Source organism: Sebastes fasciatus, chromosome 8 (assembly GCF_043250625.1).
Source record: "Sebastes fasciatus isolate fSebFas1 chromosome 8, fSebFas1.pri, whole genome shotgun sequence".
NCBI classification, from domain to species: Eukaryota; Metazoa; Chordata; class Actinopteri; order Perciformes; family Sebastidae; genus Sebastes; species Sebastes fasciatus.
Window position 1 is genome coordinate 30,762,794 of NC_133802.1, and position 19,483 is coordinate 30,782,276.

Here is a 19,483-nt window from a genome sequence, read left to right on the forward strand (position 1 = left end):
ATAGCCACCAAAAAGGGGCCAAATTTGCAGAGCCCTTAAATGTTGTTTATTCTACTACAGTATCTCTTGATCTCTCTATCATTTGCAGCATTTAATATTTCCGTAATACAGCAGTTAATATTTTGTCCGTCCCCTGAAGCTTGTTGACATTTTCACAGCAGATTCCTGCACAAAGCACAAAAACAACAATATATATATACTTTGAAATAAACTTTAATAGATACTTACAAACACACCTACAACAAGGAATACAAATAAAATGGAAGCTGCAAGCGAGGAAAGTAAGGTGTGGCACAGCGTGTGTCCGAGGACCACGACTGCACATTTTAAAAATACTAGTCAACAGGTCGATGATATGGCAGATGACAATATGTTGGCAATCTGATCTCGTTTTTATTACATGTTGTGCAGCACTTTGTGGATTGTCTTTTTGGTGCCTTAAATCTGAAGTTTGAAGCGGATTCAGGCACAAACGCCGTTCACCTATTGTTCCCCGAAACCCCCTTTTTACATGTGATAAAACACACAGACATTACATCAATGGTTCTCAGCTATGTGCCAGTGAGACCCAAGAGTAGCAGGTTTTCATTACAAAGAACCACTTCAGTGGATGTTTCATTGGTTAGTTTCCATTCTGTTGCTGAATGTGTGCAAACCAGTGAGATCAGCTGATGGAAAGACTGGTTGAATTTAAAAAAAGGAAACAGCACTCTTGGGTCCCGACAGCATGTGGTTGAAAACTACCGCACTACAAAAAGCAGGAGTGACAGAAAAGATGTTTTTTAAAAAGACGTTGTGATTGTATTGAGAGATTTCCTGCAGATGCATGCTACAAATAATCACAGTGACATTATCCTTCCGTTAATATTTCTGCTGATGGTGTTCCCGTCGGATGCCGTGACGGTAAGCGAAGGAGGGCGCGCTTCCATAACGCAGAGAAACCTGATGCAGTGCAGCGAGCTTTCGGAGCTGCTCTTCAGCTGCCTCACAGTGCATCCACCCACAATGCACTACTGCTAGACTCACTCTGGAGTGGTCAGCATCTCCTGTCTGTGTTGTGTGAACCGCAATTTTATTAACTATCTATTTAAAAAAAAAAAAAACATGATTTCTAAAAGCAACAAGGATTTCATGTTCTCAGTTTGAGAGGATGGACAGGTTGGCGTGTGTGTGTGTGTGCTGCCACCTTGTGGTCGGATGCTGGCGTTGCTTTTCTGCACCAGTTTCCATCACACTATTTTAGTTTCAGCACAACAACCAATAACATCAATTTAAAAAGGCTACGAGATAGAAATTCATAATCATAAAGTCACAGCAGAGATACCGACCACATTAACCTACAAACTGGAGGCATACTTGCCAACCTTGAGACTCAGAAATAGGGTTCTCCCCCTGAAAAAATGGAGTTGCAGAGAATTTGTTTCCTGCATTCTGGTGGCTTTTAAAGGATGAAAATAACTAAATGTTAAGTACACTGCGACAGCATTATTATGTTAAATAGGCCTACTTTTAATTTTACTTTTAATTCTCAGGAAAGAAAACGGAATAATTCAGCCCTCTGGCGTGAACTAATAGTTTTTATTCATTCATTCATTTTGTTGCCGCTGCTTTAGTATTTATTTCGCACTCACTGAAGGTCGTTTCAGACACAACACAACAACGGCACCACTGTGCTCTGAAACCCGTTATGTCTAATTGTTTGCACCGCGCCATGGCGGCTTTTCAATGCGTCGAGCAAAGCCCAACTTTGGGCGCTGCATGCTGTTTTGTGCGGTGAGCGTCACGTGGCCACGAGCAGCTTTCTTCCTCTGGGAATTTGGTGTAGCTGTATTGCCATCCGAGTGGAAACAGCACGGCTTATAAACGCTGTGCAGCGCCAGAAACAGGTTGAGAAAAACGGGAGAAGTGTGACACCGGGAGGAAACCGGAAGAGGGCTTGAGTCGCCCGGGGAAAATCCTGGCAAGGGTTGGCAAGTATGACGGAAGGAGGTGCGCCAACACGGTGACCGTCAGGGCATCGTTCGGATCAGCGTGTGCATAGTGCTCAGTGATTCCTGATTTCATAAAGTTAGAGAATACAATTGCAAAGAGTCTTAAAAACAGGATAAGAAGCTCAGAAGGCGTCCAGCCACCGACACAGAAGCATACTTTGTTGAAGGCTGAGTCAGTCCTGGAGGCTCGAACAATGTTGTCAAACGGGTTCAACCCCAGAAGGATCCCAGAGAAACATGAGAGAGGGAGAGGGAGAGAGAGAGACAAGAGTGTGCTGAGGGTGTCGAGAGCGTCGGCGCCGTCATTGGTAGAGCAGGTAGTTCTTGAGAGAGGCCGGCAGGGGCAGTCTATGGATTTCACCCAGACGGTCTCTTCCTAATGCCACCCTCACCGAACGCCTACACAGGTCCATCAGAGAGAGGGGTTCAGCTGGGAGGGAGACAGGAAGAGCAGGTTTAATAATAATCAGGGCTGTCAATTGATTAAAATATTCAATCACGATTAATCGCACATTTTTTCTGTTCATAATGTACCTTAAGTATTTAATACTCTTATTAACATGGGAGTGGAATAATATGCTGCTTTATGCAAATGCATGTATATATTTATTATTGTAAATCAGTTAACAACACAAAACAATGACAGATATTGTCCAGAAACCCTCACAGGTACTGCATTTAGCATAAAACAATATGCTCACATCATAACATGACAAACTGCAGCCCAACAGGCAATAACAGCTGTCAGTGTGTCAGTGTGCTGACTTGACTATGACTTGCCCCAAACTGCATGTGATTATCATAAAGTGGGCATGTCTGTAAAGGGGAGACTCGTGGGTACCCAGAGAACCCATTTTCATTCACATATCTGGAGGTCAGAGGTCAAGGGACCCAGAGGTGGTATAATAACACATCTGGGTGCTGCAGTGGATTTCTCCTTCATGCTCTGAGCGTGTGTACCAACATCCTAAAAACTAAGAAATGAAATTCAGCAAATGTCTGTGCTGTAGTTTACATAAATTACATAGTACGGTAACACTTCAGGTAGTTTTCTCTCTAGTATAATATATAGTATTATATTCTAATTTATGAGAATTTTGGCAATGTGCAGATCATTTGAATCATTTGTCAAGGAAAATATTTAGTTTTTTTGACTGTTTGTCAGAAATATATGTAATGTGATGGAAATTTAGATTTGGGTATCTTGAAAATTATGCATTGCAGTTGCCGAATACGATATCCGAGTTTCAATATTTATAAATTTTTGGGAAAAGAAGAGGAATATAAACATTTTTCTACAAAAAAAACAACTTAAAATAAGCCAAAAAATTCTGTATAAAATTTATGAAATGTGTGATTTATCCATCCATCCATCCATCTTCAACCGCTTATCCGGGATCGGGTCGCGGGGGCAACAGCTCCAGCAGGGGACCCCAAACTTCCCTTTCCCGGGCCACATTAACCCTAATTTAAATTAGGAAATATCCAATCAAAGAATAAACAAAAAGAAGTGCAGTGTAAAATTTTGGTACTTGATAATTTTCTACAAAACTATTGATGTTCACTATCCAGCCTTATTGATATTTACCAGTAGGTTTGGCTTATTTTAGATGTAAAAACTGAGCCAGAAAATATATTAAATTTGACCTGCAGCCATATTCAGTGCCAACACTGCCTACTGGACCCAACGAGCCGCAGGATTAACTACATTTAATGAGACAAACTGCCTTAAAAACATCAACATATGAGATCAGGGATTTCCCCTCTCGACATCCAGCAGTGAGGGGAACGTCATATCAAACTGAAACAAGCTTTTTAACGCATATCACTGCGTCTGTAGAGCTTGTTTTTCTACAGGCCTAAACTAGGTCGAGGGATCTGAGCTGAACATAAAAATGTAATGAGCACACATCACTGGGGACATGTGGGTAGTACAGCATGTTTTTGATGAGCACCTATTTTCCCTCATTTAAAGCTCATGACCCTTTCAGCATGCAATAATTGGCATTAATCCAATTAAAATCATATAAAACTTGTCTGGGGGGAAAAACAAGCAGCTTGTTTTTTTCTTTTTATACATAAAACATTAAGGATGACTGGATGTTTTTAGAGCCATAAACATTTATAACTGAGGCGCCACAGACGAGGTTAAAAACAAAGGCAAAGTACAGTTCATGAGTTAATAAAGCTGGGAGAGGTTACAGAGACGTACCTTTTCTCCACTAAGATCAGGACACATCATTCTCAGATGCCAAAAGGTGATTTGTGGTTATGTTAAATATTAATTTATATGTAATCTGGACTGCCAGGTAAGAAACCAAACAGTGTGGTGTTATCACAGGTATACAAGTGCTTTACATAACAGCCGGAGGGAGAGGCAGCCATACTGATGTGAGTCAGCTCTTCACTAATATGTCAAACCCTCGACTGTCACACCTTTGTTTATTGCATTAATAAATGCTGCCTCTGGTTGAGTAAGAGCTGAACACAAGAAAAATCATCACGGATGGCACAAACACTGTTGACAGTCTTGAGACCTCAAAAAACAGGGAGGATTTAGAAATTAAAAGCGAGGGGTCTCCCCCATGGATCTAGTACAGAAGTATGAAATCAAGGACTACTCGGCAGCTAAACAGCTTCTTTCCCACAGCAATCAGAGTATGTGACCTGCACTAAAGAGACTGTTCTTTTAATAATATTTTTAATTTTTAAATTAACTATTTATTCTATTTTATTTTTAGCGTACTTTTAGCTTATTTATTAGTGCTCTTAATTATTAGTTAATTACTTTATAGTTTTCACCAATTGTTTTGCACTGAATTTCTGAGTGGTGGATGTAAGAAACACAATTTCGTTTTTATGTGGAGCATAAAAATGACAAATAAAGGAATCTTGAATTAAGAGAACTGGATACAGCGTTGGAGGCGGCGCCCCGTTCATTCCTATGGAAGTTGCTCATTGGCGCATGAAGCCAAAATGGCTCGACTTCCGCCTGGAGAAGCACCCGGATCTTCCGGCGATCTTCCGCATCAATTGGGCCCATGGAACAGTAGCGTCAGCTCGGTCACGGGGTCCCAACGTCACTCTGTCGTCTCGGTCTCGTTCACATGAACGGAGGAAAGGGAATAACTCTGGATTTGTCTATTAGTGAATTTTTCAACTTTTAGGACCTCATGATTTAAATAAGGACTATTAGAGTGTTCGTACTGGGAAGTTGATTTACCTAAAAAAGAAATATCTACTGAGTTACAGACGTCTCTTTCCCATTGTAAGTTTGGCCACTACAAAAGTTGGGATCAACGACCGGCGCTCTTCCTGGGGGCTTGGTCTCCTCCAGAATTTTTTTTTGTTTCAGACACTTTGTTTTCTGCATTCTGGTGACTTTTAAAGATTGAAAAAAGCAAAAAACTAAGTACACTGCAACAGCATTTTTAATCTTGAATACTTTTAATTCTCAGGAATGAATACAGACTAATTCGTCCCTCTGGCGTGAACTAATATTCATCAGTATTTCTTTCTCTTGTAGTACTCTCCATTCAGGGCTCTAAAATAACTTTCTTCATCATCCTCCCGGAACCGTCCCGAAATGAATGAGGACCTTCCCAAATTTAAAATCTTTGTTTTATTTTTATTAATTTATCCAAAACTGTTGTGTGTGTTTGGGGAACCCCGAGGACGCCGTCACATGGGAAAGAACGATAGCCAATTGGGAACCAAGCGTAAGGACAACCACCGCCATCATAGCGTCTGCAGCTAATGCATGAGCTAATGCAAAACGTGAAGCATAAAGTAGTTGTAAGATGAAGCTCAGAAATGGAGGACCAACTTGTTGATTTGTGGCAACAACACAAGTGTTTATTTAACGTTTCTCCATGACTTCATCCATCCTCCCTTTGTGAATTTTCAGTACAAAGTAAAAACTAACTCATGAAGGAATTCATGGATAAATCTGTATGTGTGTTGTGCTGTTTTGGCCAAAACGTTGCTCTCCGCACACTATAGGAACAAAACTGTTAAATTTATCATAAAATGTGGGATCTCTCACATTTTACACATCTGTTAAGATCTGAAACAAAGAAAGAGACGTCTGTAACTCAGCAGATCATTTTTTTTTTAAGGTGAATAAACTTCCCAGTATGAACACTAGAATAGCCCTTATTTAAAATATGTAGGTCCTAAAAGTTGTAAATTGCACTAATAACAGAATCCAGAGTTATTTCTCTTCCTCCGCTCATGTGAATGAGACCCAGACCGAGGCTGGAGCGAGGGCTGGGAGACGGAGTTAAAGGAAACGCTACTGCGCATGCTCTATGGGCCCGATGGATGCCGGAGATCGCCGGATGATCCGGGTACTTTATCTCTCGGCAGTCACTGAGCAACTCTCATAGGAATGAACGGGAGCCTCCGACGCTGTATTCCAATTCTCTTTATACATCCATGGTCGCGAGCAGCTCTCTTCTGCCAGTAAACAACATTAGGTGTAGCTGTATTGTTGTCCAGGTGTAACCAGTAGAGCTTATACACGCTGTACGGAGCCAGAAATAAGTTGAGATAACGAAAAGGAAAAAAAAAAAGATGTGAACATTGGTCATAAATCGGGAGAATTGTGACACCGGGAGAAAACCGGGAGAGAGCGATGAAAAACGGGAGTCTGTCGGGAAAATCAGGAGGGTTGACAAGTATGCTCATGAGAGAAAAGAGTAATTTAAAACATAAAGTTTGTACTTACGATCAAGTCCATTTATGTACCGGATTCTTATTTCACAGTGTCCCCACACGGCGCTCACCACCGGGTACAGCTTCCTGCCCTTGAGTCCTCTGAACGCCACCCCTAGATAATGTCCGTCCACTATGTAACCCAGCGTCCCCTCGTCCATGTCCAACACTACTAAAAGGGAGTCGGGTATGATGAAGGTGTCGTCTGGCTCCAGAAAGGCCGGGTAGGTTTTTCCTGGGTGATTCTTGCCGTCGTGGTAGAGTTTACTCCTGCACAGGTCCCAGCCCCAGGACTCGGCGTTGCTCCCTACCAATGCCGTGTAGCCCACCGAGTGCAGCGCGGCGTCGGTCGTGGCCACTCCGACCACGGCGTGCGTGCCTCTCTGACGCATGGCCCAGCTGATCTCCCACACGTGCAGTCCCCGCGTGTAGCCAACGTGGCCCCGGATGGCGTCCGTGCTCTGCGCCACGGGGTGCCTGTGAAACACCAGCTTGTTGTCGTCCTTGACGAAGATGTTGAGGGAGCGGTCGTCGTTGTTCCACGAGTGCTGGACCTGGACGTCCACGCCGGCAGGCGGCATGTCCAGCAGCAGGTCCAGTCGAGACGGCTTGGTGTGACTCAGGGCCTGAAGCTCCAGCTTCAGGGGGCTGAACGCCGGATCCCGCATATCAATGGTTTTAATGCCACCTGGGACTTTTTGCCCCATGCTCTGGATGGTTATAGCAGCTCCCCTCTTCCTCCTCCTCCTCCTCCTCCTCCCCCCTCCTCAAAGACTAATGGGGGGAGTAATCAGCCTCAGAGCCGCTCCTCCACTGTGCTCCTGCAACCCCAAGAAGCAGGTTTGTTGCTCCCCCGTGTCACAAGCTGCAGACAGCAAAGGTCACACCAGGTGCTGTTTGAAGCCTTCCTGGAGAGATTAGAGGAGATGAAAGCAGATAAGACAAACAAGTTAATTATTAGATAATCCTATTAGCAGCATTTCTGTTTGAACCAGGAAATGTAAGCATCAGATCTTACAAAACAGCTGCAAGCTAGACATAAGAGGCCCTAGTATTATCAGACCTGGTATTCACATCCTCAGTGATCGGATCACAAGTGGACAGCTCTGAGTACAGGTGTGAACGCACTCAAGACGCATTGAGATCGGATCACTCACCACATTCAGAGGTGGCCTGGGCCACATTAAGGACCGCCTACTCAATTGACATCTAGGGCTAAACAAATATTAATTGCGATCACAAATTGGGTTTCCCACAATTAAGTGAACATGATCGCCTGCGATTTTGACGTTTAAAATGTGCGTTCTGCTCATAGAAAGCTACAGCATATCAAATCAAGAGCTTCCTAAACTAACAGCCAGCCACCAGCCTGCCATCAAGATGTTATGGCCTCATTTTTGGGGATAGATATTATCTCTACAACCAATGTGTTTATGATTAAATTAAGAGCATAAAATTGTTTATCTAGATGTTATTGTTGCTAATTTTGCTCTCAAAGTGCACCAGATTGAAGCATTTAACTTTAAAATGTAGCTAACAAAAAGGAATAGGGTGAATATCCCTGTATGTTTTTCATATTGCAATATATATAGCAGAAAAAAATATTTAAATGTCAGTTTTTTCCTCAACATTGTGCAGCCCTAATTTGTACATTAACAGGGATGTAGCACAGCATGGAAGTGAAAACAGTGCTGTGTTTATTTTAATGTGAAAGTGCAATAAAAATATGCTGTCGCTAAAATAAAATAATAATCGTGATCTCAATATTGATCTAAATAATCGTAATTATCATTTTGGCCATAATATTGCAGCCCCACTGACGTCCCGCTGGGGTTCCTGCGCTCCTCATCTGAATAGACAGGAAGACGCCAGCGCTTTTCAGCCTCGCGTCAGGCAACGGCCTCTGTGCTCGACTGTATTCTGTAGGTACAACTGTATTTTATTAAAATATATCTTATCTATAGGCGACATAATCTACAGACTATCAGACAAGGCAAAGTGCATTATTATCACACTGTCTGTGTTTTTGTTCCGCTGCTTTACACAGATTTGACGCCCACCCGCTCGCTCTCATCCCCGGCTCTCTGAAGCTCTGTACCCGCTGTTGTCTGGCAAAGGTGGCGGTGCCGGCGGCTCGGAGGTCCACGGGGACCGCCGGTACAATAACCTTTTAATTTGATGTTAATACAATGTACCAGAATTCACGAATATGTAGGACATTAATACGGACATTCATGTCATATTACGTCACAATCAAGGTCCGTAATTAACTTTTTTCACTTCCTGCCACTATGGCAGGTCAGTATTTTTTTTTTGTCTGCCACTCAGAAATGTTATCTGCCACTTTTGAAATCTCTGCACTAAATGAAGGAATAACATTTTAGATCTGATGTCATTCAATGTTTGATATATTTTACACAAAAAACATTATATACATGGTTATTACAGTGTTCGAATTACACCGTGGATGGAGGGTAGTGTACAAAGTACTGTACTTTGGTATTGTCATCTATAGTGGTTATTTGCATAAAAACACAATTCAAATGATTATTTAAATATTTGCTTTGATTAAAAAAAAATCTTGGGAAGTTGTTATGAAGTTAAACAGCTCACAATTTCCTCTCTAATATCCATTTTATATTGATGTGAAAACATCTCCTTTAAACAACTGGATTTATTCAAGTTTCTCGCCAAAAAATTAAATTTACGAGATTACATTTGAACACATCATGATAATGTTGCAATTTACCTTCGCCCAATAGTCCTTTTTCCTGAGCAGATTTTGAACGCCTCATAATAATAACTGAATGGCACCCCCGTTAACGTTAGTAGCTCCGTTATTTAACCAAGCAGGACTGCTGCCCACCGGCTGCTAACAGGTTACATTACTAACTAAGTGGCCACTCAAGACGCATGTGGAGACACCTGATAAACAGACGGGCTTAAAGCTGTCCACTTGTGATCCGATCACTCAGGACGCATGTTAATACCGGGTCTGAACAGGGCCTCAGATCCTACAAAACAGCAGCCAACTAAACACAAGAGCCAGTGTAAGTCCAACCTTATGGAGAGAAAATGGTACATCTGATGCAATTACATGCATACTGCATTTATTGGAAATGTTACAGTACATTTTTACATTTAATGCAATTCACTGGTTTAACTAGATTTATTTGTTTCTCAGCGGACAACAACGGATGTTAGCTGCAAGGCTGTTAAGTGTCATAAAAAGTGGTCTTTGTTCTCATGTGATGTTTAGAGTATGAAACATAAAGAAGGCATTGTCCCATGACCTCTTGAATACAGTATGAGATGTAAACCCAAATACAGATTTACACGGGCATCACTACGCGACAGGAAGTAAACATGTGTCTGCTGACCGCGGCAAAGATGTGCCATCATCGGTGTGATGGATTTTCTCACAGCCATCTGAAGATAATCTAAAGTCTGAAGCAGACTGTATGGCCTTGTTTTCCCTCACTATAAACAAGAACAACAAGTTTCTGCCACTAAGCAGTCAGAAACGTATTTGCTATTGATTGAACAGATTATGTATAATGGATCAGACTACAGAGAACAGACTAGCCTATTCAATTACATTATCTGATTGAAAGGCTACAGTTCAACATGTAAACACATGGATAACTGGGGTTGTAGGACACGATTATGTCATTGATTATTATGGAAACATTTTTGCATCAACGCGTAGGACTGAAAAACATGACCAAAATCTTCTATCCCATTATACGTCATATCATAGCTCTATAACAATATATATCACTATATAGCATGTTTTCTGGTAATTCAATAAATAAATAAATAAATAAATAAATAAATAAATAAATAGACTATATGAAATACACACATGGTAAAGTCTATTTCTGTATAATCTAGGGCGGTCATAGTTAACGCAAATACGTTTTAATGCCACTAATTTCTTTAACGCATTAACGCAATTTGCGATTTTTTGATCATAGCAGGCTCAGTTTTAAAACTAAAGTGAAGATACTGGTATCATATGAAACTAGAAAACCTAATGAATCCATTGGTAGGAGGATCAATTGGGAAGGAGGATCAATAATGCTCCAAAGTTACGCTAAATTTTGGCGAGGAAACAAGTCAAGTCAGCACACTGACAGCTGTTGTTGCCTGTTAGGCTGCAGTTTACCATGTTATGATTTGAGTACATTTTTTATGCTAAATGCAGTACCTGTGAGGGTTTCTCGACAATATTTGTCATTATTTTGTGTTATTAATTGATATCCAATGATAAATATATACATTAATTTGCATAAAACAAGCATATTTGCCCACTCCCATGTTGATAAGGGCATTAAAAATGTGACAAATCTCCCTTTTAAGGTACATTTTGAACTGATAAATTAGTGATTAATCGCGATTAAATATTTTAATCGATTGACAGCCCTATTTTTAAATCTAATTTTAGAAAAAAACGCATGAAGAACTCACCGCCATATGCATAAAATCTGAGTAAAAGAGTTAAATCTTTTACGCAGTCAGAACAGTGGGATCTGCTTTTATCACAGTCCCTATTTGTGCAATCTGAGCCACAAATCTTTGCATGTAAACTGTTAATTAAAAATTAATAGGGTTTTTGAGAATTACAAAACATAATAGCACAATACTTATGTGTATCGATATTTTCTAACACCCCTAATATCCTTTTTTCATGCGTTTGTCTCTCTCAAATCAGAAAAATTACATGATTTTGGGCAGTTAAAAAGTCAAAGTTGTCCTCTCTGTCAGGATGTTAATCACTTTCTGTTGTTTGCTGTTGATAATGGGCAAAATTGGCGACATGATGTTATCACAGATTCTAGGATTGACTGGCCAAGAAGTAATGCGTAAAATTGAGGACAACTAATCAAATCAGGTTTTAATGTTTTTTTTTTCATGTTGTTTGTGACTCTAATTCTAAATGAGTCACTTAGCTAAAGGGGCTCATAATAACATGGGTGTTTACCAGTTACACATGCACAGCTCTAAATGGAAATTATTGCTCTCGAAACTAAGCTGATGAGAATATTAGGATAAAGGTAGCGCGTTACTCTTCTGTCAGACATTGTTTACTAATTGATGGATCTATATTTTGTACAGCTGCTGGATTTACGGATCATTTAGATTAATGTGAAAATGTATCACTGGCATGTTTTATGGTGGTTTGTAGGTCTGATGTCCTGAGAGGCATTTCAACGGTATAGCGTTGCTAGGCAACAGCTTGGGTCCATGTTTACTTCCTGTCAGCTGATGTCGTTCACATACACTGCAACCGGAGATAAACTGGAAACAAATTTGAAATGTTTACATTTAAAGCTGTGAAATGGTCTAAATATTGTAGATTTGTGACATCACAAATGGACAGAAATCCTGACAGCTTGTTTCAAAAGCTCAGTTTCAGAATACGGGCTGTGGGTGTTTCTCTGTGGATTGAGCGTTTTGATACTTTCACAGTATTTATACAGCACTTAAACCTACTTTATTATATAAAAGACATGAAAATGTCACTTTTTATAATATTGACCCTTTTAAGACATCGGTGGTGTTAAAACTAATTCACATTATTTTCATCTTTGACAGCCCTAATCATATTGAATTGTAACGCTTGTATCATGATACGTATCATATCGCCAGTTTCTTGCCAAAACACAGCCCTAGAGGATATAATAAATCAACAGGTGATTGGATCCTATGGTATCATAATTGTCATCTCATATTGTTGGTGTATAGTGAACATGAAAAGCAGCGCTAAGCAGCACAAAAGTAGATCCCTCTACGGGCTGACACGTTATTCAGCTACTATTCCCACAATCTCCAAAAATAGGAGAAAAAAAAAAAAAGAGGGGAAAAACTGCAGCCATTTCTTATTATATGGTTGTCTAGTCAGAGGGCAACAGGAAACGCAGTAATAAAACGTCTGGCTTAAAAAAAAAAAAAAACCTTCTGTCGTGTTTGAGGGAGACACCACAGCTCTTTTGAGGCTTCAGGAACGCAGAGACTTTGACAATAAAAGCCTGATGAATACCTGCTGTGCTTTACTTTGCACCGTCTCCATTACAATAGACCAGAGCTGTGATGGGGGGCGTTTTCTGTGGAACCTGAATCCAACTCTCTTATAGCTCATTTTTTACATGTCTTTTGAAACTTTAAACCCGTCTGAATGCCAACGGGACTACTTCAGGTCAACAGTCAGGCCTTTCTTTTATAGTGAACTGCTGCTCTTTGGTCTTCGTACCGCTGCCTGTGTCGCAGCGAGGCTGAACAGAGCATTGTGTAATGTGGAAAACTGTGCTGCTGGGAAGGCCACTCTAATTGAATTGTAGACAAGAGTTCATTGAGAAGTGCTTTGGCTCTTCTTCTAATGCAAGTAAACAACCATTTAAATGGGTCATGTCTCTTCAGTGATCGGAAAACAGGAGGGAAGAAAAAGCAAGCAGCGGGTGGCGAGCATCTGAATGTAAACAATCTCTTTTTCAATGCCTGTCCAACATTCAGGGAGAGTGAAACATGTTAATTTGCACACTCTTTGAGCCAGGAGTTTATACCGTTCCTCTCTCCCTGTGGCACAGCGCCACCATACAACGCAAGTAATTAAAAACTAACAGAACAATAGAAGAAAAAAAGAAGGTCTTCCCACATTCACCTTGGACTTCAAAACAAACATAGCCATCAGCAGTATAAAAGGTGGCTTGTGGAGGGATATATTTGGGCTGGGATCCTGGCCTGGTTGGGGTTCATGGGCCCCTGAGTTGGGTTGGAGCTTATTAAAATGCAGGAGGAAGGGCTCGCTGGATTTGCTGAGCCAAGGAAACACTTGTCTCTATTGTGAGGCCCAATTTAGACCGGGCCCACCTGAACTTAAGCCCTAGCTTGTTTGTTGACCTGCTGAGTGCATAAAGCTCAAGGTTTACCAAAGACAGAGTCAGCCATTGTACGGAGTCAAAGCTTGAAAGTGTTACGTAGAAAACTGTTACCGAATATAATAGTCTTTTCTGTGACCTATGACCAAATTAAAAGGGAACTACGCCCATTTTCAAAATGAATATGTTATTCCTATTATCTAGAGACAGTCTAAAAATGTTTTGGTAAATATGAACAACTCTCTCCCAAATCTAAAAACCAGAGAGCTAAACGTGTGATGTCATTGGGCATAAAATGTGGAGCTGCTCCATAGAAAATGAATGGGTAAAGATGTTCTAAATAACACCAAGAGCACACAGGGGGATGTTCTGGTTATATGGGAACATTTTCTGTTTCACAACTACAACAGAATAAAGCTCATTTGTGTATAAAAAATAAATACATTCTGTGAGTCCACAAAATCAGTTTCCCATTCATTTCTATAGAGCAGCTCCAGACTTTATACCCTATGACATCACAAGTTTGAGACTTATTTCTCTGGTTTTGGGCTTTGAAAAAGGAGTTGCTCATCTTCACTAATATTGATTGAACTTTCCTAGACCATGGAAATAACATATTGGAATTCTTACTTTAGGTGATGTTCCCTTTTAAAACTATGTTTGAGACATGAAAGTTGAGACTTTTTGTTCAGTTATGAACAGGTCATTTTGGAGGGTGACCTATGAGGGAATTAAAGGGGAACTACGCCCACTTTCAAATTTCATACATGTTATTCCTATTATCTAAAGACAGTCAAAAAAAATATTAGTAAACATGAACAACTCTCTCCCAAATCCAAAAACTAGAGAGCTAAAACTCAAACTTGTGATGTCATCCGGTATAAATTCTGGAGCTGCTCCATAGACAATGAATTGGTAAAGATGTTCTAGATGACACAGAGCACCCAGGGGAATGTTCTGAATTGAGTACACTTTCTGTTTCGCAATTGAGAACACTACAGTAGTATTAAGCTCATTTGGGTACGAAAAAGAAAGTGAGTTAACAAAATCAGTCTCCCATTCATTATCTATGAAGCAGCTCCAGACTTTATACCCTATGACATCACAAGTTTGAGACTTCCTTCTCTGGTTTCTGGCTTTGAGAGAGAGAGTAACTCATGTTCACCAATATTGACCAAACTGTCCTAGACCATGTAAATAACATATTGTAATTCTTATTTTACGTAGTGGTGTTCCACTTTAAAACTATATTTGAGGCATGACAGGGGCTTGGTTGACACTTTTTGTTCAGTTATGAACAGGTCATTTCTGGCTAATATTTGGTCTATCCTCACTGATATGAATTGGGTGTACAAAATATAATATATCAATGACAATATACCAAATTCCAGGCAGTACTACAGCCTCCAGAATGACCATAAAGTTGAATCAACACCTCTCTAAAACAGTTTCAGCAAAACAGGAACTTATAGTAACTATATGAAAGTGAAATGAATTGTCTGTTGTGTTAGAGTTCGTTAGTTTAAGGTAAGTAAACCTCATAAACTGCCCTCTGAGTGTGTGTGTGTATGTATGTAGGCCTACTGGACAAGTTAACCCATCATAGCTTGTCATGCTAGCCAGTACAAGCAGCCCAATCTTCAATAAGGTCTCGTGGGCCATTGAGCCCGTGTGCTCCCGGCTCGTGGAACGTCCAGCGCGTGAATGAAACGTTACTAGCCGTCGGTTTGGAACGTTGGTTTGGAACGTTGCTTGTGTTCACCTGAAGCTCGAGAGACCGCGTTCCAAACGTTTGTTACACAACAAGCAGCTCAAGCCATGTTAGCATAACCAGCAACATGTTAATGGTTCTGCTAATGGAGACATAACAAGTCGTTAGTTTCTTCTAAACTGGACAACAACACTTCGCGGGTGTCGTTTTCGATATCGAGTATGTAAATGTGATGAAAAGAGAAACACAGAAACCGAAAGAAGCGCAAAGCAGCCTCCATATGAGGTGAAAACAGACACAGTAAACAGACCTGGTTGAGTTGGGAAACAACAGAAGAGGACGGGACGAGACCGGGACAGGGACAGGGACAAGCTGAGGACTCTTCACCAAGTTACTCCATCCTAGTTTCCCGGTTCCTTGTCGTCTCACCTTTTACCGTTTCAGGCTGGACATGAATTAGTGTGAAATGATGATGGCTGCTCTCTAACATCTCTCGCATCACGTGATCAAATGCTCCCAGCTGCTCTGCTAGATTATAGGACCTCCCCACTGACGGGCTGCAGCCGCAGCGAAGTCAGCTTCATGTTGGTAGTGGTGCTGTTTATGCGGATGTTATGTTTTTAATGTGTGTGTGCTTGTAATAAATGTATCCATGAAACTATAAACATTTAAATTACACAGTTGACATGTAGCTTTAATTTCTGTTGCATAATTCTGAAAAATTAGAGAACGCTCGATTATAAAATAAGTTTTGTAAAATATTTTTCCTCAAACTTTTCAACATATATTTTTTTCTTAAAGGTCCCATATCATGCTCATTTTCAGGTTCATACTTGTATTTTGGGTTTCTACTAGAAAATGTTAACATGCTTTAATGTTAAAAAAAATCTTTATTTTCCTCATACTGTCTGCTGGAATATACCTGTATTTACCCTCTGTCTGAAACGCTCCGTTTTAGTGCATTTCAATTGAATTGCAACAGAATTTCGTTGCTAGGCAACAGCTTGGGTCCATGTTTACTTCCTGTCAGCTGATGTCATTCACATACACTGCAACCAGGAAGTAAACTGGGACCCATTTAGAATGTTTACGTTTAAAACTGTGAAATCATCTAAATATTGTATATTTGTGACATCACATGGACAGAAATCCTGACGGCTAGTTTCAAAAGATCAGTTTCTGAATACGGGCTGTGTGTATTTCTCTGTGGATTGAGCGTTTTGATACTTTCACAGTATTTATATAGACCTTAAACCCGCTTTATAATGTAAAAGCCATGAAAATGTCACTTTTTACAATATGGGACCTTCAAGTGCTTTTATTATCCTGAAACCTAAAACTAAGTGGTTATAATAATAATAATAATAATAATAATAATAATAATAATAATAATATAAAAAAATTGAATGAATAATGATATTAATATTACAGTATTGTTGTTGGTGGATACTGTTGGGTCTCTAAACTATGGTGTACGGTCATAGACCTGCTCTATATATAAAGCGTCTTGAGATAACTTCTGTTGTGATTTGACGCTATACAAAAATAAATTGAATTGAATTGTTATAAAATCAAGTCAGGCTGTAAAAAGTGCTTGTGATGACACAGAAAGTATCAAAACTATTGACTTTTAAAATCGTCATTGTACGTTTATATTTATGTTAAAAAAGGATACACATATAAACTTGGCTTCACAGCTGTAACTCATAGGGAAAGTAGTTATTAACTTCAAAATATGTGGTTCTATCTACAGAAAATTATCCAATTAGCTATTGGAATATCACTTATTATTTAAAAAATACATTAGAGAGATTGATTCACTTATTTGACAAAGATATAGGTAAGCACAAAACCTCACACACCTATTCTTGACATATATAAAATAAAAACCGAAAATAAAGGTAAAACCATATTTTTATTGTTCTTGGCGCATTGAAATATATAGTAATTGTATTCATCCATGACTTAAAGTAAACATGTTTACTGAAGATGGAAAATATCCACTCTACAACCTCTTCCCAATATAAAACCAACTTCAGTCCAGTGCATCACCAGCACAGAATCCTTTTAATGTGTAACCTAAACTGCAGACTACAAAGAGCTGAACAAGTCAGGTAGGACATCACACAACCACTGTTCATTCACAGCTTTGTTAGTTTTGACAAGAAGTTTTACATTAATTTATAGTGAAACTATAAAAAAAAAGCTGCTTTGGGATTGTCTGCTGCAGGTTTACATTCACCGTGTGTGCTTGGTATAAAAAAAATAATAGAATATTTTTGTTTTTCTGTGTACTTGTGTCCACCTAAAATGTAGTCCTGGAAAGAATTATGCTAGTATTGTCTGTCCTTAAGGGCGTGCATGTGATGTGTGATGGTGACAGGAGCCATAATTGATAATTCACACTCCAGTCTGTCACACACACACACACACACACACACACACACACACACACACACACACACACACACACACACACACACACACACACACACACACAAACACACACACACACACAGCCCATATGACCAACTCCAGCTGGGGCATGACATTATCGACAGCACCAGTGAACCGTGATGGCTCACACACTGACACACTGGGCCACTTTGTTGTTCAACTTGACCTTCAGGCCATTCAGTCCCTCGCTGACACGCTTTTCAGAAATGACGTTAAGACGAGTGGAGATCCTAAACGTCAGTCGCTGCTGCTGCTGCTCAGTAAGTCAGAATCATACTCCTCTGACTGACACACTGACCTCAGGGGGAATGTCAAGTATGTTGACCGACAAGGATGATGCACCCTGCACACGACATTCATGTGCCGGACGACTGATGCAGTCACTTCTAATCTTTCAAGCAAATATCTTCAGTAACAGTCATTTTGTTGCCATAATAGTAACCCCCAGTAAATTATTCTATTTAGTTTTAGTTTGTGTACCAGACACTAACAGCTGCAGTTTTTCTCATTCGTTTTGGCTCAATTCTTGAATGAGAATTATTTTGTTTTTCAAAACAATAAAATCAAACCTCTGAACAACTAGTTTGTTGTTCATAACAGATTAGAATTTCTCATTCATTCAAGCAAATTGTACGTGTTTTGGCACATGTGAGCAAAAGACTCAGAACAATAACCACTTGCACACGTTTTATTGATCAAAACTGATGAGTTGGCTCTCAGTGAAACTGTCGTCCTCTTCACAACTTCTAAACATTCTTTCATCGTTTGAGCCGTCACATGCAAAGTGATCCATTCAATTATCAAAATCTGCCAGACATGCATGTATATTCCATAAACATCTATGAAGAGGAGGTTGTTGTTGTTTTTGAACTGAACTACTGCAGATTTTTTTCCCATTGTTGCAGGGTTGTTGTTTTGTTGGAAAATTCTTTTTATTCCTTTTTTTTTTTTTTAAAAACATAGCATAACAAACATAAAACCAGTGCCATAATACAAAACGTTATATCTTACATTTAACATTTAATATGTACATACATATATACACACACATACACATCTCTTCCCACTCCCACACAGAAACAGGTCCAGCCTTCCTACCACCCCGAGAGGTAAAGTTACAGAATTTTTTTTTTTTTTTTAAATAATTTAATTAATTGGTTAAAATTAAAGGTAATAAGTACTACAATAATATAATAATAATCATGGGAGTAAGATAGAAACCTTAAAAAAATAAATAAATACATTAATTAATTAATTAATTAATCAAATGTAAAAAATAAATAAATAAAAAATCTGCACATAGAAAATAATAATTAGTAGTATAAATAAATATCATAGAAAAATTAGGTTAAGTAGATTCTATGTAAGTAATCCATGGATCCCATATGCTATAGTGAAAACGGTAGGCTACCTCTCATAGCATAGGTTGTTTTTTCCAAGGGAGCACATGAATTTACCTCATTAGTCCACTGAGTAATATTAGAATATTAGGGGGATTTCTGTTCACTTATGAACCAGCATATGACTTTCCATGAAAGATCAAAAGATCATTTTCTGTTTACGGTACATGTACCACATTGCTACCCAAATACATTTACTGTACACATACAAATGTACATATCCTGTTCCTGTGTAGCTACTACCGTATCGACTTTCCCCAGTAAACTTTGACCTACTGTTGAAACCGGAATCTAAAAATCTCATTGCGATACACAATCACATTCAGCTAG

The 19,483-nt window shown here is 39.5% G+C and overlaps 1 protein-coding gene across 2 annotated transcripts; it reads right to left on the reverse strand.

The window, feature by feature from the left end:
* Positions 1-188: 188 nt before the first annotated feature.
* On the reverse strand, positions 189-15,945 carry spsb1 (splA/ryanodine receptor domain and SOCS box containing 1). 2 transcript variants are annotated; one of them, XM_074644976.1, is made up of 3 exons: positions 15,607-15,945; positions 6,721-7,611; positions 189-2,421 (listed from the first exon to the last, which is right to left on the reverse strand). In XM_074644976.1, exons 2-3 carry the CDS (start codon positions 7,412-7,414, stop codon positions 2,294-2,296), a joined length of 822 nt encoding a protein of 273 aa, XP_074501077.1. In that variant the 5' UTR covers positions 7,415-7,611; positions 15,607-15,945; the 3' UTR covers positions 189-2,293. The 2 variants fall into 2 exon arrangements, with proteins under 2 accessions (XP_074501077.1, XP_074501076.1); XM_074644975.1 differs by having other exon boundaries at positions 6,721-7,615.
* Between the last annotated feature and the right edge of the window lie 3,538 nt (positions 15,946-19,483).